Source organism: Sceloporus undulatus, chromosome 3 (genome assembly GCF_019175285.1).
Source record: "Sceloporus undulatus isolate JIND9_A2432 ecotype Alabama chromosome 3, SceUnd_v1.1, whole genome shotgun sequence".
Lineage (NCBI taxonomy): Eukaryota > Metazoa > Chordata > Lepidosauria > Squamata > Phrynosomatidae > Sceloporus > Sceloporus undulatus.
The window spans coordinates 219,679,653-219,702,516 of record NC_056524.1 but is presented as its reverse complement, the minus strand read 5'-3'; the positions used below and the strand labels follow the sequence as shown (position 1 = coordinate 219,702,516).

General features: G+C 41.1%; 2 protein-coding genes across 2 annotated transcripts in view; one reads left to right on the top strand and one right to left on the bottom strand.

Annotated features, from left to right (window-relative positions):
* DNAJB11 (DnaJ heat shock protein family (Hsp40) member B11) overlaps positions 1-5,872 on the top strand; it is a 15,690-nt gene extending 9,818 nt beyond the window's left edge. The window contains exons 5-10 of the mRNA XM_042459178.1: positions 536-678; positions 1,179-1,261; positions 2,341-2,398; positions 3,453-3,564; positions 3,748-3,907; positions 4,617-5,872. Coding sequence (XP_042315112.1) covers positions 536-678; positions 1,179-1,261; positions 2,341-2,398; positions 3,453-3,564; positions 3,748-3,907; positions 4,617-4,681 — 621 coding nt within the window. The 3' untranslated portion in view covers positions 4,682-5,872. The remainder of the gene's footprint in view (positions 1-535; positions 679-1,178; positions 1,262-2,340; positions 2,399-3,452; positions 3,565-3,747; positions 3,908-4,616) is intronic.
* Positions 5,873-6,640: 768 nt separating this feature from the next.
* Positions 6,641-18,440, bottom strand: PROCR (protein C receptor). The gene is made up of 4 exons (XM_042459179.1): positions 18,242-18,440; positions 13,030-13,281; positions 11,085-11,354; positions 6,641-9,579 (listed from the first exon to the last, which is right to left on the bottom strand). The coding sequence occupies exons 1-4, from the start codon at positions 18,294-18,296 to the stop codon at positions 9,461-9,463; spliced, it is 696 nt and encodes a 231-aa protein (XP_042315113.1). The 5' UTR covers positions 18,297-18,440; the 3' UTR covers positions 6,641-9,460.
* Between the last annotated feature and the right edge of the window lie 4,424 nt (positions 18,441-22,864).

Sequence of the window (22,864 nt, the reverse complement as noted above, 5' to 3'; positions counted from 1 at the left end):
GAAGCTGATAGCAAGCGCTCCTGGCCGTTGCATCTATCTGAGCTGACAACTGGAGGGATGAGTCCAGGATAACTCAAGTTGGGGGGGGGGGGGCGCGGAGGGATTAAGCCCTATTTAATTTCATTATTTCAGAGAGAAATATTTCAGCAAAATAAGTCTCATGAATTGCTTCTGCAAAGAGAAAGGCATCTTCTCTCTTAATCCATAACATATTCCGAAGATACAGAGAGAGAAGGATTGGTGACAACCACAAGTAAGGACTGCATAGTAAGCCAGGCCAAAATTCATAGGTCCTTTGTCAAACTGCCGTGTCTTGGAAATAAATTACGATTATAATCAGTTTTTACCTGCTGTGAGAGGAAGCAGTTTAGGATGGCTGCTAGGCAACTGTTTTAATATATGTGATATTCCATGTGACAAACTGAAGTAGCTGAGATGTTTGTTTCCTTTATCTGTCCTATCAGAACTAAAGTGCTCTATAGGGATGAGCTCAGATTATTGGAATGAGAGGGAATAATTCTGTATCTCTTTGCAGGTTATTCGAAACAAACCAGTAGCAAGACAGGCACCAGGCAAGCGAAAATGCAATTGCCGGCAGGAGATGAGGACAACCCAGTTAGGTCCAGGGCGTTTCCAGATGACCCAGGAAGTTGTCTGTGATGAGTGTCCCAATGTCAAGTGAGTCTAAGGTCCTCTGGCTCTTTGTTGCATATGTCATTAGTGCATGCTTATTGAAATTACAAAGGAGGGAAGATTAGTTACATTACCAGTTCAAACCACATGGGGGTATAATGTATTGCTCATTTATGGGAATGAAAGCAGGAAGGAGAAGGTGTTGAAGCTGGAAATTTTCCTGGATTTTTGAGAGAAGCTTGAATAGTTGGTCCATCAAGTCAGTTTCCCAGATAAAACGTACTCTTCGAAACAGCAAACGTGTTTTACGTGTGTTGAGCAGTAGCATTCTTGTATATGGGTTTAAGTAATTAGGAACTGCCCTGGATCTAGCTGGGCTTTCTGTTGTTTCCCCAGCACAACTACTGTGCAAACTGAGCAGCAAAATATAGTCTGATTGAAATTACAAAGTAAGAAATTCGCCATAGTGCAGACACCAAAAGAAAAAACACATTTGCCTGCAATATTGTTTTTATTGTTCACTGCCTTTCTCTCCTGTTTCTCAGGCTTGTGAACGAAGAACGAACCCTAGAAGTGGAGATAGAACCTGGTGTGAGAGATGGCATGGAGTATCCCTTTATTGGAGAAGGTACAACAATAATAATAATAATAATAATAATAATAATAATAGGTTTTATTTATATACCGCCAATCACTGGGAATCCGAGCGGTTTACAACAGAGGGGATAACAGACGGTTCCCTGCCCTCAGGCTTACAATCTAAAAGACACGACACGAAAGGAGAAGGGAATGGTGAGGGGGGGAGGGAATCAGGTCCAGCATTCTTCTCTCCCTCTGAGGCCTGGACCAAGGGAGATGGACCGGAGGGAGGGCGCTCTATCTTCAGGCTAGCCCCTGAGGACACTGGGCCAGCCTGTTCTCTCCCTCACAAGCTGAAGGATGACAGTTATGGAGGGAGGGTGCTCTATCTTCAGGCTAGCCCCTGATGACGCTGGGCCAGCCTGTTCTCTCCCTCACAGGCTGAGAGATGACAGTTATGGAGAGAGGGTGCTCTATCTTCAGGCTAGCCCCTGATGACGCTGGGCCAGCCTGTTCTCTCCCTCACAGGCTGAGAGATGACAGTTATGGAGAGAGGGTGCTCTATCTTCAGGCTAGCCCCTGATGACGCTGGGCCAGCCTGTTCTCTCCCTCACAGGCTGAGAGATGACAGTTATGGAGAGAGGGTGCTCTATCTTCAGGCTAGCCCCTGATGACGCTGGGCCAGCCTGTTCTCTCCCTCACAGGCTGAGAGATGACAGTTATGGAGAGAGGGTGCTCTATCTTCAGGCTAGCCCCTGATGACGCTGGGCCAGCCTGTTCTCTCCCTCACAGGCTGAGAGATGACAGTTATGGAGAGAGGGTGCTCTATCTTCAGGCTAGCCCCTGATGACGCTGGGCCAGCCTGTTCTCTCCCTCACAGGCCGAAACTCATGTTCTAACAATTTCAGTATTTTGTTGGAGCTGAGATACTTTTTTGTGCTTTATCAGTATGTGAGCAATTCTTATTAACAGAGGTTTGGATAGGAAGTCTTGTGAGCTTGGAATGCTCTTTGCAATTAGTCATTCTCATGTTTCTGTTAGTTGTTTGTTAGCAGTTTGTTTGGGATTTCACAGTTAAATTTATTCAAATCCTGAATCAATGCAATGTTCTTTATCCATATTCTTCAGGTGAACCACATGTTGATGGGGAGCCTGGAGATTTGCGTTTCCGAATAAAAGTTCTTAAGTAAGATCTCTCTTCCTTGTCATTCCTATGTTAACTCATAACTGAATAAACTTTGTTGGATAATACTTGCATATTTTTTAAAATATGTGTGCATTTCCTCAGACAAAAAATGTGCACACAAAAATGACAAAGCTGTAGAAAAAGTGGTAGAAAAAGAATTCCCTTTTTAACAGTGGTTCTGTGGCTGTTGAGTATAATTGCATTGTTGGTGTGGGTGCAAGTCACACTGGGTACCAGAAACATATTTATGATTATGTCCCCAAAAGAGATAATCAAATACCTGGGTGAGTTGAATGCCTCTTCGCCAAAGGTTCTCAGTGGCTGTGTTTCTGTGTGGCTGTAGGGCAGAACCAGAGATTTTATATTCCTTCGGATTCCAGTACTGAATTAGGACCTCAGTCCAAATATATACCAGCTTGTTGCATAGTACCTAGTGTGACCGTCTCCATTGCATCCACCTGCAGAACAGATTTAGGTGTTACACTGAGGAACTGTACAGTAAAGGAACTTGAGAAGGGGAGACTCAAGTTCAAAAGGTGTGAGAAACAATGGTTTATAAAAATATTGCTCTTATCTGCAAGATATTCAGATAATAAAGAAGAAAATCTTACAAGTCACAACTGACAACTCTATCTAGGCCAATCATTTAAATCGAATTTACCCCTTTTAAATTTCCAGTAGCTACTAAACAGCTAATAAGTACTACTAAAAATCATCTCCCTGTCAGGTTAGGGCAATTGCCATAACTGTACTGCAATACGTTATGTTCTATTCTGAACAGGAAAATAGACTCCTTCTCCTTGTACATTTTTTCTGTTCCTTAAGCTGTGAAGTGTTTTGCTGGATCCTTCTAGAAAATTTTAAACTTCAGCAAAAACTGGGATAGATATAATGGCTTTGGGAAGTTAGTCATTATTCATAAGCTAATCCCACATAGAAAGTTTTTTCAAGTAGATTGTGTAGCAAACTCACCATGCAGGAACAGAAATATGCTGGTTATTAGATAAAGTAAAAAAAGAGAGATATTAATATTTCCTTAATCCTTTGTCTACAGGCACCCAGTCTTTGAGCGAAGAGCAGATGATTTATATACAAATGTGACTATCTCCCTAGTGGAGGCTCTCATTGGCTTTGAAATGGATATTGCTCATTTAGATGGGCATAAGGTGAGGCAGAAGATTACTTCTGTTGTGAACACTTTCCAAATTGTGTCCTATATTATTTCCATGATCCTCCTGTCAGTGTAAAATATACTGTTAAGTTATATTACTACTATCTGTGAGCATCCCTGGTTAAAAAAATGCTAACCTGGTTAAAAAAATAAATAACCAACATTGTCCATCCACTAGGTACATATTGCCCGGGATAAAATCACAAAGCCTGGAGCCAAGCTGTGGAAGAAAGGAGAAGGTCTTCCCAATTTTGACAACAACAACATTAAAGGCTCGTTAATAATTACATTTGATGTAGATTTTCCCAAAGAACAATTAACAAATGAACAGCGGGAAGGTTTGTATCTTTGGTGTCCTATAATTTATTATAATAGATACATTTGGGGTACTATAATGACAGTTTCTCAAAGCTATTTTGTTCTTTTATTTACCCATCCTGTAGTGACCATTTAGGTAATATTAAGACCACCACAGTTGTTTAACTCTCTTCTTCAGATTTTGTATCCTACATTCAGAAAAAACATTGATTTCATTGGACTAGGAAAGCCATATGACAGCATACATTTCTGAAACCAACTAGCTGTCTGTGGAGTGGTCCCTTCTTTTCCACAAATTATTCTACTGATTTTTTGTTACAGGCCTCCTGTTCACATTTACTGCAAACATGGTAAAAAACTTCCTTATAGATTTATTGCACAATCTGAAAGGGCAAAGGTCATCAGGGAGATTGGAGCCATTCCTGCTTTGCCTAAATGTTAAATATTGCTTGTTCCTGTACACTGAGGCTTGATTAAAAATTTGTCAGATATATTTTCCAGGTGCAGTCTGCTATAGTTAACAGCCAATATAATTACCTTTGTGTGACAGCTGGTTTTAAGTACTTTTCTATATCTCACTGTAGTAGATTTGTTTAGAGAAAGTCATTTTCATGGGTTATATATGGAATGTGCTGGCTGAGTGTCAAAACTACTTGAATTCAATTTAATATTTTTACATGAGGAACATTGCATATTTTGTTGAATTATTGTTCTTATATTCTTTTGCAGGTCTCAAACAACTGCTAAAACAGTCATCTGTTCAGAAAGTGTACAATGGACTGCAGGGATATTGAGACTTGGAACAAATGGACTTGTAGATAAATGAAATCAGTGCTGTAAACTGCAGTCGTCTACTTCTGGTCATTGTAGAACAAAGTTGAGGGTTATTGGAGTGACCATTGAAACCTCCATTTTTACAGATAGTGGGGGTGATTCTGGGACTGATCAGAAGATGACAAAGGAATTTCCTTATGCAGGACACAACTGGTGCTCTAATTGGAGCGGTTAAAGCTCCAGCAGTTAAGAGTTGGAGGGATTTTAACAAAAGTACCACATTGAAATTCTGGTTTTAAAATATATTTTGATGTTACTTTTTTCTTGCCCTTCTGAATGAATTTTCTTGACTTTTCACTCTCCCTCTATTTTGTCTTGTATCACCTCTTGTATTACTGGACCTGATGTGAAGCTGTTAGTTAAAAACATTTCCTTTTTTCAGATTGGTGTCATCCTCCAAAAATGCTTAGTCCTTTATAACTGTTATTCTAATGGGTTTGAGACATGAAACAATCCTACCTCTGCAAATTTCACTTGTTACCCAAATGTGACCTCTTTTAAGGGTCCTCACGAATCCATATACTTCCTGTTATTTCCAACATGGAAATGTTCTTTGGAGTGGCTCTTAGTTCTCCATTAGGCATTGTTAATGAAACTGTGGCAGCTTAATGCATCTCTGACAGCAGGAGCTACCATTTTACATCTCTAAACTATAGTGAACATGTTGAATACATAATGTGGTGTCATAAACAGATAATGCAGCAAACAGTAATTGTCATTCCCTTAGGTAGAGTAAGTGGCTTTAACTGTGGAATTGCAGAGGATGCAGGAGCTATGAGTGTGGACAAAGAAGGAAATCCCTTCCCATCATTTTTCTTAAGAACTTGTTGCATGTAGGTAGTCTGTTTCATGCACCTAAGGTGGAGATGGAAAAGGTGTGGCTCATCAGATGATGCTGTAGCTTGGCCTGATCTCTCACTATTGACTTTACTGGCTGGAGCTGATGAGAGCTGGAATCCAACAGCATCTTAAAAGAGAAGTGTACCATCCTACTTTCAGCTCCATCTACAGATTGCAACTGCCATTTCCCTCTATTTCTTCAAGTTAAACTATGTAAATACATTTTCTCTCTAGGCTGTGGTTCAGCAAAATTGTTTTTGCATTTTAAGCATCCAATTAAACCAGGATACTAAGTTATCATTTTGTGGGAACCTTTGGGCAATTTGTGTTTTATGTATTGGGTATGTTTTCAACAGTAAACACCATAAAATGCCAAGCAGGGACATAGACTCTTAGTTCCAACTTTTTAACAAGGTTTTAAGGCAGAGATGAGAACTGTGAAGCCTGTAAAACACATGCAGCCTGTGGAACAAAGATTTAAGGGCTCGTTGGCTACATATACATTAATTTAAAATATGATTATAGTGGTTTGTAGGCTGTTTTTCCAGATAGTCTTTTAGCTAACATGCACAGAACTGGCATACAATGAGGTGTGTGTGTTAGTTCAGTTCTACTTATATATTGGTTTGTAAAAGTTCAGCTGGAATTTCTCTTCCCAGATCATTTCCCTCTACTGGATTGTGGCCTAAGGGGCCATTCAGACTACCTTTTAACCTGGATCAGAACCTGAATTAACCACGGGAAGTTCATATTGGCCCCGATGCTTCCACAATCAAATCTAAGGCTTGCACACCCATTCAGGAGCAAATGCCCCTTGGTGCGGGTCTTTTGAAAGTGGACTTTAAGCTGTATCCAGTTCCATCCAGGGCAAATAAGTGAATGTGAATGGGGCCAAAGTAAAACGGTGTTTTCTTAATGATGAACATGCTGGGTAGTGGCTTCTAGAATTTTCAGAAATGAACACCATTGAAATTGCCAGTAGCAAAGAAATGTCATGATGTAACTTACAGAAAAAACTATACGTTTGAATGATTTTATAAGAACTATTTTGCATTTGATAACATTCACAAAGCCAGTTCTTCTTCCACTTACTCCATATTGTTAGAAATACTTTTATGAGCTTTGATCCATAAACAGAAAAAATAGTCAAGGTGAAATGGAGGGAATTCATATACTGTTGTTGTTTTTTCCTTTAGTTTTTTCCCAGTCAGCTGAGATCTGAAATCCACAAGTCTGCTGTTCTACAGAAAGCAATTTGGGGTATAATCCAGAAAGGGTTAACAGCACAGTTTTCAAGTGGATTTTCAATGCACTTGCAAATGTCATACATGTACTACTTAACAATTTTTGACTTCCTACTCAGTACTGTTGCAAGGATAAAATATGTGGAGTTAGTACCAATGTTAGAATTTCTGCTGTAGTCTAAAAGAGATATGGGGTGGGGAAGGGAAGTAATTGCATCTTGATTTCTTGTAAGTTCTGTTTGAAGGAGAGGCTTGATAGTAGCTTCTCTGAGAAGCATTATTTCTATTCTCCAATTGAGATAAAGTAGGAAGTCTCTGCTACTGCGAATTCTCCTGATAGTCACACTTCTCCTCCTACTATTCCTAAATGCTTGTTTTGCCTTTGGTGTAAATTATCACTGTGTACAGTACTGCCTTCTATTGAATTGGAGATAGGATAAGGAGAGTATTGAAGCTATAAACAGAACAGTCACTAAGGTATATCATATTGCCTTGAATATAACTTCCCAGTTCAAATTCATGCAATCTGATGTAAATACCTTTTCTGAAGATAAACTATACATAATGTGATGCCCAACTCTACATCTAAAATCAACAAGAACATTACTGGTAGATCAGACAATGAGACCCATCTTGTCTTGCATCCTATTTTTACAGGGATCATTTCAAATACTGGTAGATGATTCCATTAAGTCCACAAATAAGGCAATATTTCTCCTCTCCCTGTCATCTGATATTAAGTGACATACTGCCTCTAGGGATGGAGATTTAATTTAGTCTAGCTGCTTAATAGCCACAGATAACTTATTCTTCATGAATTGTTCTATCCCAGTGGTCAGTATCACAGCATATCAGTAAATTCCATTTTAAGTCCATTCATAAATCCCATTTGTCCATTTTTCAAGTTCTTGGTATGAAATAAATAGGGGGGTCATAGTTCTATCCTTCAAGAGAATACTAGAGAAAAACTGAAGAACAAGATGTCTAAGCATTTGGTCCTTTTTATGCTATGCATTGTTGTTCTTGCTCCCACCCTGTTCATTTATGTGCATGTCCAAATGTACTTGCTAAATGCTTCAACAAATACTTTACACTAGGCATTACACAGTACAGTGTGAAAATGTCACCTTTCAACTTACGGTGACCGTATGACTTTTGTAGAATTTTCTTAGGGAAGGATTATTCAGAGGCAATTTTGCAAATCTCTTCTAAAATATAGCCTAACAGTAGTTGGTACAGCTTGGTATCCATAGGCATTTGGTTCCAGGACTCCCCATGGATACCAAAATCTCTGAATGCTCAAGTCCCATTAAATATAACTGCATAATAAAATGGTGTCCCTTATATAAAATGGCAAAATCAAGATTTGCTTTTTGGACTGTATATATTTTTAAATACTTTCAAGCCATGGGTGAAGTATCTGTGGATACGGATGGCTGTCTGTATTTGTCTGTAGTCTCTCATGTAAGTACTGACAAGGGCTGACACTGCTTACCGTCCAAGATCAGATGGGATCTGGTGCTTTTAGGCCCATTGAAAGAATATATCAACATACAAATAAAATAATTAAAATACATTCATCCAAATGGGACACGCTGCCCCTTGTGCCCCACACAGCTTGAGCAAATATGCTCAAAGCCATGTATAGCGTGGCCGCGCTGTATAACAATACAATAAATTTCAGCACAACATAAAACCAAACTTAGTGACACAACATTATAAATATAATATGGATACTAAAAAATATAAACAAATACAAAAGCTAAAGACACTGCAAGGACTAAAACTCTAAATCTGAAATACTAATAATGCCAGAATTCTTTTGCTTTGTGCCTACAAGTCATTTTTTTTACTTATGGTGACCTTAAGGTGAATCTATCAGGATTTTCTTGTCAAGTTTCTTCAGAGGGGGGTTGTCATCGCCATCCTCCAAGGCTGAGAAAATGCCCAAGCTTACCTAGTGGGTTTGTATGCTCAAGTGGAGAATCAAATGCTGATCTCCAAGATCATAATTCAAACCACTACACCACGCTGGCTTTCAGCCTACAAAGACGGGGGAAATGTAGGCTGGTACTAAAATGATAGTAATGTAGGTGGTAGGGAATTTCAACATCCCTAGCCCATCCCACCCAAAAAAGCATTCCAGAATGAAGCAATCGCAATGAAGAAACATGCTTGTTGCCAACCTCTGAGTTTCACAAAGAGGGGACTTTCAAAGGACTCCTCTGGATTAGCATGAGGCATTGGTAGAAACATATGTGAGGAAACATTCTGTTAGGTACCATGATCCCAAGCTGTTCAGAGCTTTATAGGCCAAAATCAACCTTGTGAATTGGGCCATGTGAGGACTAGTGCAACATGATTATAACGCCTGGTACCAGTTGGGTTCTCCAAGCCACAGAATGCTCAAATGAATCCTCAGGCACTTCAGAGGCTGAGTGAATGAGTCATTTCTCCAGGTTGTTAATACGAAATATTCCTTTGTTACTGGTGGTTTTGCTGCTTCTGTAGAGCTCACCATGCACATAGGTACAACATGAAGGTAGAAGGCGTGCATATCTAGTTACTGCAAGTATAAGTCCGCATCTTCCCCCTTCTGTTAACTGGGCTAGGCAATCTAGAGAGCTGGTAGTTCATATGGAGTAGTGACTGGTGCTATCTCCTCCCGCCTGTGCATAGGAAGATACAAACAGCCAGACCCATTACAGCAAGGACACCAATGCTGATGCCTAACACCAGTGGAGTATGTGAGCGTGAGCGTCCGTCATGTTTCCCTGTAAAGCAAAAAGATACTATGAGAGTCTTTCCATTCAGTAGATGCAATTTTAGTATATAATGCTGCTGTCCAAATGGCTGGATTCGAGGCATAAGGAGCATCTGTCTGAGCTAACTACATAGCTGGAACATGTTGCAGTTTTAGATCTACTTTTAAAATGAGCCTTGTAGGTGATGAGCTGGGGCTTTTGTAGTGGGAATAAGTGGCTTCCCTTTCAGCTGAAACCACTTCGGCCAAAAAATAGAGCATCCATGTGTCTGCACAAGAGAGAATTTGGTGGTGATATACATTCTCTATGCCAAGAACACTTGGATGAGTTTGAGTATTAATTACACAACACTGATTTATATGCAAACTCCATAATACAATGCTTTCTATATGCACAGAATTTATTGTGCATATTTTTGCTGCTACTTGGTTACGATGAAGAGCTGGTGGATAAAGTCCTGTCACACATCTTGTCTCTTTCTCCTATTAATCCCTTTCTGGATTGGGTACTTGAGCATCAAGGTGACCTCCTATATGTGGACCTGTGGCTGTGTTGTTTTATGGGCTTGTTGTGGCAAGCATAACCTTTATCAGGCTTGATGGAGAACGCTAGAGACAATTTAAAACAAAGAATAATAAGTGGAAGTTTATTAAGACACAGGAAATACCATGTTAAACCCCTGAACTCAGTCACAGCTCCCCAAAACCAGGCAGTTCTCCCTTCTTACTGATTGTCCTGTGTCTGTTACAGCTCTCCTCCCTGTCTGTCTGAAATCAAAACCCTGTCTCATCTATCATCATCATCAATTTTCCTTTCTACTGGAAAGTTGGTGCAATCTCCCCTCTCACTTTCTGAAACTGTTGAGATTTGTTTGTTTGTTTGTTTCCCTTGCTCTTGTTAGATTTGGGAAGCTATTTTTATGTGAGTTACCTAGGCATTTATTTTGTGAAACACTGAAACTTGGTTCTTAGTGTGTCAAACTTCGCATTTCATCCCACTGTTTGCATTTCTAGTGTTGCAGCATCACAAGAAGATACATGAGATTATCGCATTGTATTTAACGCAACTTATCCCCGACAGGATACAGTAGCGTTTAATTTTAAAACTGGGTGTTATCACACACAGCCACAGATGGGCAAATGCAAACCAAATACAGCCCGGATCTCATCCATGCTTATCCAGCCGCTTTTCAAAAACAGGGGCTTGCCATTTTTGAAAAGCTGCAGGATAAGTCTGGTTGGGATCCAGACTGCATACGGGGTTGCACTCACCCAGCCTCAGCTTCATGCAATAACACTTCGTTTTAAAATTAAATACTGTTCAATTGTATCCCGTCTGGGATAAGTCACTTTAAACACAATGCAATAATCTGCACAGATACCCACCTAGAATATTCTGTGAATAAGAGTTTTTGACTAACATAATGTCTGGTTGTGCCTTGGGCATCCTTTGTAACAGGAACCAGTATGGAAAGGGATCATTGCTTAGAGGTGATACAAATACTTTTCACATACCAATCAAGGCTCCTTTCACATCAGTGTGTTCCCTGATGAAGTTGATGCAAGTTTCCTGTAGGAAGAACTGTAGATCTGTGCTGGTCTCATTGTATTTGTTCAGGTTTGTACTGGCATAGATGGCTGCAGATGTTTTTTGTAACGGTTTCCAGTGATTCTTGGCTGCGTGAAATCTCAGGAATTTAGCCTTATTGAGCAAAACTTCATAGAAATTGTTGGTGCCATTCTCAGACAGCTGGCATTCTGCAGTGCAATATACATCTAGGGGATCTGCAATCCGAATGTGTACATTAGAAAGATACTCCTAAGACATTGCCTATTCTATCTTTCTCACATGTACACCTGTAATATACTGAAGTGTCCAAGAAAGCATTGCCATCTTTGCCTGTATGCTTAAAATTAGTGCTTTCCCTTCTACCAAAGGCTATTTCATACATCCTATGGCAACCAATCAAGTTTTGCCACCAAATATACACTCAGAATGAAGCTGGGGAGCTGTTGCTGGCTCTCCAAAAAGTGCACCTGTATGACACAAGCCTGTTACAGACTGTCAAAACAAAGCTGCTTCGGGTCTCTTTGGAGGTATGCTATTTAAATGATGCATGGGTCCTAAGAGTCCGGAGGTCGCGCCAAAGCCACACTCCATTCCTAAGCACTGGAGTGCAGCTTTGGTGCAGCTTCCGGATTCTTCGGATGCATGCATCATTTAAACAGCATACCTCCAAAGAGACCCAAAGCAGCTTTATTTTGGCAGTCTGTAACAGGCCTCAGTTTCAAATAGCTGTTTTATCACATTCTCACTTTACTTTTTGAAGTGTGTATGTGTGGTATAAGTGGAACAGTAATGAGGGTAAAACAGCATTGGCCAGTGTGTGTGAATGTACAAGAATTAAAAATATGCAGAGTATAGGGTTGGAGGAACCAATGGCCCCTTGTATGTGGGCTCCTCATTAGATCTTTCTCTGAGTGAAGGTCTGAAAAGAATGGAATTGAATGCACTAGCCTCTGCAGTCAAGAATCTTTGTGTGGCAGAACTGCTAATAGTGTGGAAGCATCTGAGCCCATGCAGACTAATGGGCTTAGAAGCCTTGTGCAGAACTTTACTCTGAATACACAATGGTCTCCAGAGGAGCTTCTGTGCATGCCCCATGTGCTTGTCCCCACTCTCCTGCATGTTTTAGCCCTTGAACATTCAGGCAAATGTCTATTGGAACAGAACTGGAGAGATTCTGTAAATACAGAGCTGTTTTACGGGATTTCCATTCCTTGTTAAAAATCTGACCTCCCTTTGGCCTAGACAGTTTGATCTTTTATAGAGGTCTCAAAGCACTTATTAGCAACTGCAGTATTGAAGAGCTGGGTTTACTTGGGCACAGCAATGCATTCTTGCAATACAACCCAGCTTTCCTGCTAAGAAATTACACCTTGTGGAAGGCATGTGGCTGAATGAAATCAAACCACTTTGCAACCTCTTGGCTTCTTTCCTGAGGAAAGCTATAGTAAACCTGTTTTTCTCCACAAATATTACAAGCAAACCTTAACTCAGTTTACAAACTAGGCAGACAATGCTTAGACTGGTGTTTGCAAATGAAATCAACCAACAGAAATTGCAATTCGATGTTTAGCTCTAAAGCGCAGCCATAAAAAGCACTTGAATAGCTTTAAAGATATGATACACTTAATAATGATTATGCATGAAGTTTTAAAAATACAATAAAAAACCAAGATCAAATACAGAAGCAGTGCTATGGGGTCAGTAAGAAAACTACAGCTGGTACCAAATTTCTTTCTCAGCAGCAACTTTCAGCAACTGACACATTTCTTTCATGGAGGTTTTTAGGGCGGGGAATTGTCTGTTGGCCATTTTTCCAAACAATAAGACAGCTGGTACTACATCTCCTGCAAGTCATTACCTGTACCATTCTACTTCCAGTTCATTACTCACATGATACATTCCTTTCCCTAGTAAGTACTTGGACCAGAGCCTTCAATTGACTTAGATATTCACGGAGCCTGCTCCTCCTCAACTCCCAGCAGTCTGAAGACTCCAGTGAAAGGAGTTGGCTTACGTTGACATGGTCATTATGGCTCTCCAGGCTGTGGGTCCGTCTCCCATCCAGAGTGGCGTGACCAACAATTTTCACTGAAGTATCATTTGAAAAATAAGCATGCTGGACCATGGTGAAGGTATGAGATTCTGGCAGGAAAAAACAGAAGGAAATGGAGATCATGAAAGCAATACAGAGACCATAGCTCCAACCCACACTGTAGTCTACTGCTGCCCTTAAACATGTTCAACCCAAACTTTTGCCCTTCCTCATTTATAAACAGAACTGAAAAGGAAATACATTAGTCAGTCCTAATAATAATAATAATAATAATTTTTATTTCTATCTTCCAGCCTCTCCCAATGGATCGAAGCAGGATCACAACAAGGTTAAAATTACAACACCATTAAAACCACAGTAAAAATAAAATAAAAACATGAGAATCTAAAACAGTAACATCAATCAGTAGGGGTCAGTTGGTCTCGTTCCATACTAGTGATCTTCATGGGAGGTCAGGAAGCTCTGTCTTTACCGCCTTCTTAAAGATTTCTAAAGATTTAATAAGGTGGGTCTCTTCTGGGAGTCCATTCCAAAGTCTGGGGACAGCTATGCTAAATGTCTTTAGGGAAGTAGAAACATGTTTGGATGATGGTATCTCCAACAAATTCTTCCCACTTGTTCTAAGAGTGCGGAGCGGTTTATATAGGGAGATGCGTTCCTGTAAGTAACCCGGACCCAAGCCATGTAGGGCTTTAAAGGTAATAACCAACACCTTGTATTGTGCCCGGAAGCTAATTGGGAGCCAGTGTAGATCTTTCAAAATGGGTGTTATATGGTCAAGTCTCGAAGAGCTAGTGACCAACCTGGCTGCCGCATTTTGCACTAGTTGAAGCTTCCAAACTTGATACAAAGGTAGCCCCATGTAGAACGCATTGCAGAAGTTGAGACGAGAGATTACCAGAGCGTGCACTACAGCTTCCAGGTCCTTTCGGTTGAAGTAAGGTCACAGTTGGCATATCAACCGAAGTTGGTACCAAGCACTTCTGGCCATCTCATCCACTTGAGATGACAAACGTAGAGATGGATCCAGAAGTACTCCCAAACTGCAAACTTCATCCTTCAGGGGAAGTGTGGCCCCATCAAGGAGTGGTGAACAAATTTCCCTCCCCGGACCTAAGGAACCTATGGCAAGTACCTCTGTTTTCTCTGGATTCAGCTTGAGTTTGTTTTTCCTTATCCAGCCCATTACTGACTCAAGGCAGGGATTCAGAGGGGAGAAGTCATCCTTAGTCACTGTAGCAGTTGGGGACATAGAGAAGCATATTTGGGTGTCATCAGCGTACTGATAACCCCGTGTCCCATGTCTCTGGATGATCTCTCCCAGCAGTTTCATGTAAATGCTAAATAGCATGGAGGACAGAATGGTGCCTTGAGGGACACCAGATGTCAGCTCTTTTCTAGAAGAGCAACTGTCCCCTAGCCTCACCATCTGGAACCTGCCCAAGAGGTAGGATCAGCGCCACTAGAGCGCAGTGCCCCCTATACCCAACTCCCTCAGGTGCTCCAGAAGGATACCATGGTCGATGGTATCGAAAGCCGCTGAGATGTCCAAGAGCACTAACATGGTCACACTTCCCCTGTCTGTGCCCAGATGGAGGTCATCGATTAAGGCGACCATGGCCGTCTCCACTCCATACCCTGCCCTAAAGCCAGTTTGAAATGGGTCCAGATAATCGGTTTCATCCAAGACAGCCTGGAGTTGGAAACCGATTGCTCTCTAGATCACCTTGTCCTCCATATCCACACATTTTTTATCCATGGGCTCAAGCATTCATGTCTTTAATATAGATATAGATATGAAGAGCACCATCTTACTATCCAGTGTATTTAATGGGACTTGAACATCCATGGCAGGTGTCTTAGAGCCAAACCCCAGCAGATACCTAGCGCCCAGTGTATTTGTTTTATTTATTATACTTACTTAGTGCCATTCCACTAAAAAATAGCACTCAAAGCAGCTATTGTGCCTTGTTAAAAACCAATTAAAGACAATTTAGATACCAAAAGAATGGAAACCATTAAAAATCACAATAAACATTAAATGGAACTAGCAGCAGGGCTTCTCTTTCATATTTTGATCTTTTCTTCTGCCCATAGACATAATGACAAGGGGAAATGTTGAGGGACTGCCAAAGGAAATATCCTATATTCAGGAAGGAATTCCCTGCTTGGTTTCTCCTCTGGAGAGATGCTTTTGTGTTCACAGCATCGAGCAGGGCATGGGCTGGCTGGCTGCCCTCCCATTATATTTCCCAGACTGAACGGCACCATATTTCCTGTGGCCCCTTTGGCAGCTCAGATGCTTTTCTGGCAGTGGAATAAAAGGACCAACAATGTCAGAGATTAGTCGGCTGCTTCCTCTTGCACAGAGGGACATGCTGCATGCTGACCCCTTTTGCCTGTGTTAAATAGCCTCACCTTATCATTAGAAGGCCAGCCTTGCCATGAAGTAAAGTGAGGCTGCTGCCTTGGGAAGCCTTTCTTTGCCCTTCCTGTCATTAAAAAGAAGCAGCTGTGAAGTGAACAGAACTGGTTCAGTAGTGCTGTGCGGTCAAGCTGATAAAAGCTATGCTGAGGTAGTACAGCAGATCCCATAGAGGGGCTGCCAAGAAACAAGCATCTGCTTGCTGTTCAGAATTATGCTAGTAGCCACACCAAAAACACCAGAGATGACTTAACTTGTGGTCACTGGCTTGCAACTACTATCTGCTGGAAGTGGAGAAATTTGTTTTATTATCAAATGACTATGTGCCAGTAGGGAATGATCATGAAAAGGAAGGTGCTATACAGCATTGTTTGGTCCGCTCTGTGGGACATATAGAACAATATCCAGGCTTGACATCAGTTCTCTTCCCACATAGCCCAGTGTTCCTTAAGCAGATTGACAGAGACATTTTCCCCCAATGTGTCAGACACTGGCACCATATTTGTGCCCACTGGCTATTAACTGTTTCTTTCATGGAAACTTGCTGCAGATTGGCAGCCAATGTCTCACACACCAGCAACACTCACATACTTCAGCCTTTGAGTAATACAGGTGTAGTCTCATACTAGATCTCATCCTTCCATTATATGCTCTAATGTAGTGGTTCCCAAACTTTCATTTTCCAGGTGTTCTGGACTTCAGATTCCAGAAACCGCAGCCAATTTGGCCAACATTCAGGAAACCTGGAAATTAAAGTCCAAATCACCTGGAGAACCAAAGTTTGGGAACCATTACTCTAATGAATGCATTATATACATTCCCACCTTCATTTTCATGTGGCTGATGAGGTTAAAACACCTCTCTTCAATTTGTTGCCCAAACAGTTTTGGCTGATGTACCCGGAAATACAGTTTCAAAATCACACTAATTCTGGGATATTTACTACCTACTTCTTCACATGGGGCCCATTCACATCACATACTTATAGTGCTATTATTCCCCTTTTAATTGCCCCATGGTTCCATTCTGTGGAATCCTGGGATTTGTAATCTGGTGGGTACTAAAGTGCTCTAGATGCTGCAATCCCAGGAATTCCTAGGATGAAAACATGGTACTTAATGTGGTATAATAATGCTATACTTCTGTAGTGTGAATGGGCATGCAATTGAGGTGGGGGTTGCATGACTTTTAAGGCAGCTGTTGGTATGGGGGTTGATAAGTCACTCCTTATACGACAGCAAGCCAAATGCAGCAGATTCCACTACTCCTGACATGCAGCCAAACTTCCCAAATGTCTGTTTGAGTGTCAATGCTCAGAAATTGAGATTCGCCACAAGAAACCTAAACAGCAAAAGAACAACCTGTGGTAATTGTAGCAGCTTTGGAAAGTAGCCCACCATAGTCCTGGGGAGGGGGAAAAAGAACACATTTCTGATTCAGATTAATAAAAAAGGAGTTGCATTCAAGATTGGGAAGTAGCACTTTTTGTACAACAGAGATTACGCAGCATTTGTGTGTGCAATAAATATGCATGGGAGAAGAGGCTGAATGTATGCTTGTGTGGGAAGCAGCCGCAAGGATTAATAACAGCAGCTTATTGAAAGATTGCTCACAATCAACTGAGACTGCCTACTAACCTTGTAGGTGCACCTTATCTTAAGGATTGTTCTTTATTTCAAAAAAACATTGTTCCATAGAACATAATAGGTATTTCCAGTTGCACAATGATAACCCAGCAGTTTTGTTCTTCCTTTTAAATAGTCAGCAAGCTTGTTGTAGTTGGGTTAAAAAGATCTATTGCTAGCAGATTTTTATACGCAAGGCTGTTTATTCCTATCAGATTTCAGGTTTGAACAACAACAAAAAGCCAAATCTCTTTTAATCAGAAGGAAGTCCCTCTGTGCTCACTGCTCAGATTGTTTACAGGGGTTTAAGACTGACTTAGTAGGTGTGTTTAGAACTGCCAACTAAACTTGCTCAATTCACTCAGTAAATTCTATTTAATTAATTAATGGGTAATTGGCCATTTCATTGCTAGACACCTACAAAAATCCATCAGATCAATTTGGAAGGGCATCCAGTCAGAGTAAGACAGAAGACAGTAAGAAAATACATGCAGAGAGTACTGACAGTTATAATCAGATTACCAGTGGCTAATCACAAAACTTTTGCTGATAACACAAAAATCCAGGCACTTATTAAGCTAATTAATACATGTACTGTGAACTTGTTGTCACAGATCAAACATCTGCTAGACATTCCTAATGTTACTTAACCTAGCCACCTCTTTGCCCACTCCCATCTAACTGCCGTTTGAAATTTCTTTTCCTGGATGTTCAGTGACTGGGTATCTTATCTGCCAGAACTTGGAAAAGTTTGTGTTTTTTGGCTTTCAAAATCCTGCAGACAGCATGACTATGAGATTCTAGAAGTTGTAGTCCAAAAAAACTTTCCCAAAGCCGGATGGTACCCTAAATAAAAGCCATGCCCACCTTCTCAAAAGCTGTATGAAACAAATGCCTCCTCAACTGCATCAACCTGTACATACACTCCTGGCCTGAATGATAGCCTTAGGTCAGCTATTTTATGCCAGCCACTTCAGAAAGCAAGGCATTGCCACTTACCTGCCCCATATGCCCAGTGGCAGAAGGACCAAGACAGGAAGAACAGGAGCAGCATTCTTGTGGGGTCACAAAGGCCAAGAGGGCTTAAGAGCCAAGGTGCCCTGAGGTGTTCAGAGTCCTGGAAATGGGAGCCAAACTCTTGTAAACTTCAGGACCCTGAGCTGGATTCTTTGGGGAAAGCAAACACAAGCAGCCTGCCTCTAGCTTGCCCAGCTAGGACTGGGAGGGGGAAGGCAGCTGGCTGGCTGGGACTGGGCGGGTGGGGCATGTTTTCCATCTTCCTTCATATTTCCTCATCAGCAGCTGAGGAACTGACTCCTTTTCCTTGTCAGACCTTTCCCTTTTGCTCCCATGCCCCAAACTATAGCTAGGAAATGGTCTTTAAAATACCTAGCATTTCCTTGATGTTGCTGAGAAATGAAACGAAAAGATCTTGCTAAAATGGCACTCTTACAGGGGACGAAAGCTAGTGCTTTCTGCAGTGAATTGAGCTTCTGGCATGGCATTCTGGATCAGAGTAACTTTTGCATCAGAGTGACTTTAGCAATCTGCACACAATTTTGAGGAGCCAATATGTAAAGCAGATTGTGACAAACTTCCCCAAGTAATAAGAGGTCCCAGAGGCTGCACTAGTGACTTCATCTCCAGACAGAACTGGAGAAATGTTAGTTTGCTGTAATTGTTACTTTGTTTACAACTAAGGAGATTATCGGGGGAAAGAAGTAGTTTGATGCAATTGCACACTTGAAATAATATTGTAATGGTGTTTCACACACATCTACAAATGAATTGTTGTTATATTGCTATTGATCATTTTGTACATGCCTGGTATATTGGCACATATCCGCTAATCATGTTCCTGGACTGCAAAGAATAAAGACAGCGAAATAAAATTTATTACAGTGTGCCTGTGTCATATGCGGGTTTGAGTATACACTCAAACCTGCGTAGAGCTGCGCATGGGGCGCAAGGGGTGGCACATCCCATTGGATGCCACTGCACCACCGCATGCATGAGCCCCATTCAAGTGAATGGGGCTCGAGCATATGCACTATTTGGCTTATGCAGGGGGGTCTGCTTCTTTTCCCTCATGGGATAATCTCATAAGTGCCCCTGCCTCTATACCCATCTTTCCTCTTCAATCAATTCACCAGTTTCCTTTTGTTTCTCTCAGTACTACTCACTGTGTTACTGTTTTGCCAGCGTTGCCAATTTCCGGGGAATTCCCCAGAATCCGGGGAATTAATTTCTTTCCAAGGATTTTGACTGAATATTCTGGTAAATATTGGGGAATTCTGAAGATTTTGGATTTTGGTAAAACATTCCAGCAACTATCTTCAAGGCTTGTTGGCAACACTGCTGGTTGCACATGTGCATCTATCACCTCCTTCATTCCATTCAGAATCAGATTCCTATCTATCAAAGGACCAGGCCTCTTAACTCTTCATTATCCTCTCCTTAGCCTCTTTTATTTTGGTGTACCTTGAAGCACAGTTTTAACTGGTGAAGATGTCCAAGGTCCAGGAGAGCCACTCCCAGCATAGGTATGCTGGAAATTACTCCGGACTACCCTCATTGACCTTTGATCTGGCATTCTAGCTGTGTTTCTTTGAGCAGAAGGTTTAGACCTGACAAAACTCCCACCTCCTCCCTAATTTCACCTATTCTCTGTTTCTTTTTGGGAACTTCTGCTTTCACATCTTAGCCAGCAAATAACTTCTCAGAGATAAGTCATTAGAAGAGTGTTGTGCCAGCAGAAGTGGATTTCTATCAGCACAAGAGGCTTGTGCTTAATCCTAACCCCTTATTGAGTTGGGATGCATTGCTCATCTACCTTCCTTTCTCACTGGTGCTTAATAATGTAAATCTAATTTTACATTCTCTTTAAATTCTATGGAGGTGTTTGTCAGGTTGTATCTTGGCATGATGGTTGGTTTAGCATTCTTCATATATTGTTGTGTGCCTTTGAGTCATTTCCAACTTATGACAACCCTCAGGTGAACCTATTGTGCAGTTTTCTTGACATGTTTCTTCAGAGAAGATTTGCCATTGCCATTCTCTGAGGCCACTACAGTATACCATACTGGCTCACACACACACACACACACACACACACACACACACACACACACACACAGTCATCTCCCCCCCCTGATTTTTGTGGAGGATTCGTTCCGGGATTGCTGTATATCTATAAATTAATTTTCTATGTAACAGAATACAAACATAGTGTTCTTATTTATGGTAATATACACGTACTGTTTGTTCTTTGATGCATGCAGTTCATGATCTGTGCCACAATCTACTCCTGGTTTTGTTTTTACACAGAGAATGGAGCTTCTCCATCTTCTGCTTCCAATCATAGGCCTGAAAATTGAGGGTCCCAAAAACTTTTTTTTAAAATGTACACTGATTTATAGGAATTCAGATTCCACATCCAAAAATTACATCAGATTTGCCTGTCATGTACAGTTTTTTTCACAACTTACTTTGATGTTTCTAATATGTGACTGAATGAAATGATTGTGCAAATAATTATCCTGCAAAGAGTTAGAAAGAGTTTAAAATCTTCTAATAAACATTCAAAAACACTTTAATTTGCTGATATGAAACACAAAAATCTGTTCCAAAGCACTAAAAGAAATTGCACTGGCACATGCACAGTTGATCAAAACTGAGTAACTCCTCATTTGCCATGCAGACAATTTCAATGTCCAGAAGGTGGAAGAGGCAATAAGAGGATCAACTATTTTAGATCTGACCCTAACCAGCAATGATTACCTATGTAAAGGGGTGGAAGCGGTGGGAACTTTAGATGGGAGTGACCATGTTCTCCTGGAGTTTCTTATACAGAAGAAAGGGAAAGCCAAGCATAAGCAGGCAGGCATTCCAGAGTTTGAGAAAGATGATTTCAGTAAAGTTAGAGAAACAGTGGCGCACTCATAACTGGTGCGGTGTGATGTACGGACGCTATGCATCCATTACGTCTTAATGGTGGTGTTCATGTGCATGGGACACCACCATTACTGTGCCGCCAGCAGGTATTAGGGTTAGGGACCATGCAGTTGCTGCGCAGTCCCTAACCCTAAAACCGGCGCCAGCACAGTGCTTTTGCGCAGTCTGTACCATGCCATAGTTAATGATGGATGGGGTACAAAGTCTCTGACTGCACTGGGAGCTGACAAAAGATATTCTGGGATAAACAAAATATGTATGGATCTCCAAAATAATATCAGAAAGAACAGGAACAAAATCTGGGACATTCTGTTCTTTTAAATCAGTCCAGATGGTCAGTTTATTACAGTCCATTTTGCACTCATTCCTAACACTCAGTTTTGGCTTCAAAATGTCAGGTCTTGAGATTCTCTGACCAGGCAACCCTGACTGGAGGCGAGGTGACAACTCAGCTCACCTAAATCAATGGGTTCCTTGTAAACACATTGTTTTGCCTTTAGGTTAACAGAATATATGAAAAGGCATTTCACAAATTAGTTGCATTTTCCTTTGTAAACAGCTTTAAACATTTTAAATATGTTTATCTCATATTAGCCCACGGTTGCAAAGTTAAAACAGTAGCATTTTTCCCCCTTTCACCCTTGATTAATCCTGTCAGGAATGTCTAACTTTATTTCAAGGTACCAGATCTTACAAGAAAAAGAATAGCTTCCTTTCAGTAGATAACAAAATCTTAGCCATGTGATGCAAGCTCCAACCTTGACTGAACAATAGCTTCTACCATCCCACTGTAAACCTTTTAGCAACCAAGCCTAGGAACCTTTAGCTTTTAGTGAGATAGTAAGATAAGGAGGTTGCAACCCTTTTCTATTAAATATGATGAGCTGGACCTACATGAGTAGTATATTTCTATCTGAAGCTGGAAAGGGCTGAGATATCCATTTGAGCATGTTTCATTTTATAACACAATTCTTGTTATGCACAGGGATGTCCTATTATCTGTTGTATTATATAGCAACTAAAATCACATCCTTTGATTGAACTTGCATTACAAAAGCATCCATTTATTTTCTTCTTTGTTGTTGTTGTTAGCTGCCCTCAAGTTGACCTCAACTCATGCAGACCTTGTGAATGAGACATCTCCAAGACCCCAAACCTGGGGAAGGGTCTGGAAACCATGCCTTATGAGGAGAGACTTAGGGAACTGGGTATGTTTAACCTGGAGAAGAGACGGTTAAGGGGTGATATGACAGCCCTGTTTAAGTATTTGAAGGATGGAGCAAGCTTGTTTTCTGCTGCTCCCAAGAATAGTAATGGATGCAAGCTCCAGGAAAAGAGATTCCACCTCAACATTAAGAGGAACTTCCTGGCAGTAAGGGCTGTTCCACAGTGGAACAGACTCCCTCGGAGTGTGGTGGAGTCTCCTTCTTTGGAGGTCTTTAAACAGGGGCTGGATGGCCATCTGTCAGGGATGCTTTGGTTGTATATTCCTGCATGGCAGAATGGGGTTGGACTGGATGGCCCTTGAGGTCTCTTCCAAATCTATGATTCTGTGCCGTGGCCCAATGCTATGGAATTATGGGAACTGTAGTTTTGAGACATTTTAGCCTTCTCTGTCAGAGACCTCTGGTGCCACAATAAACTACAATTCCCAGAATTCCATAGCAT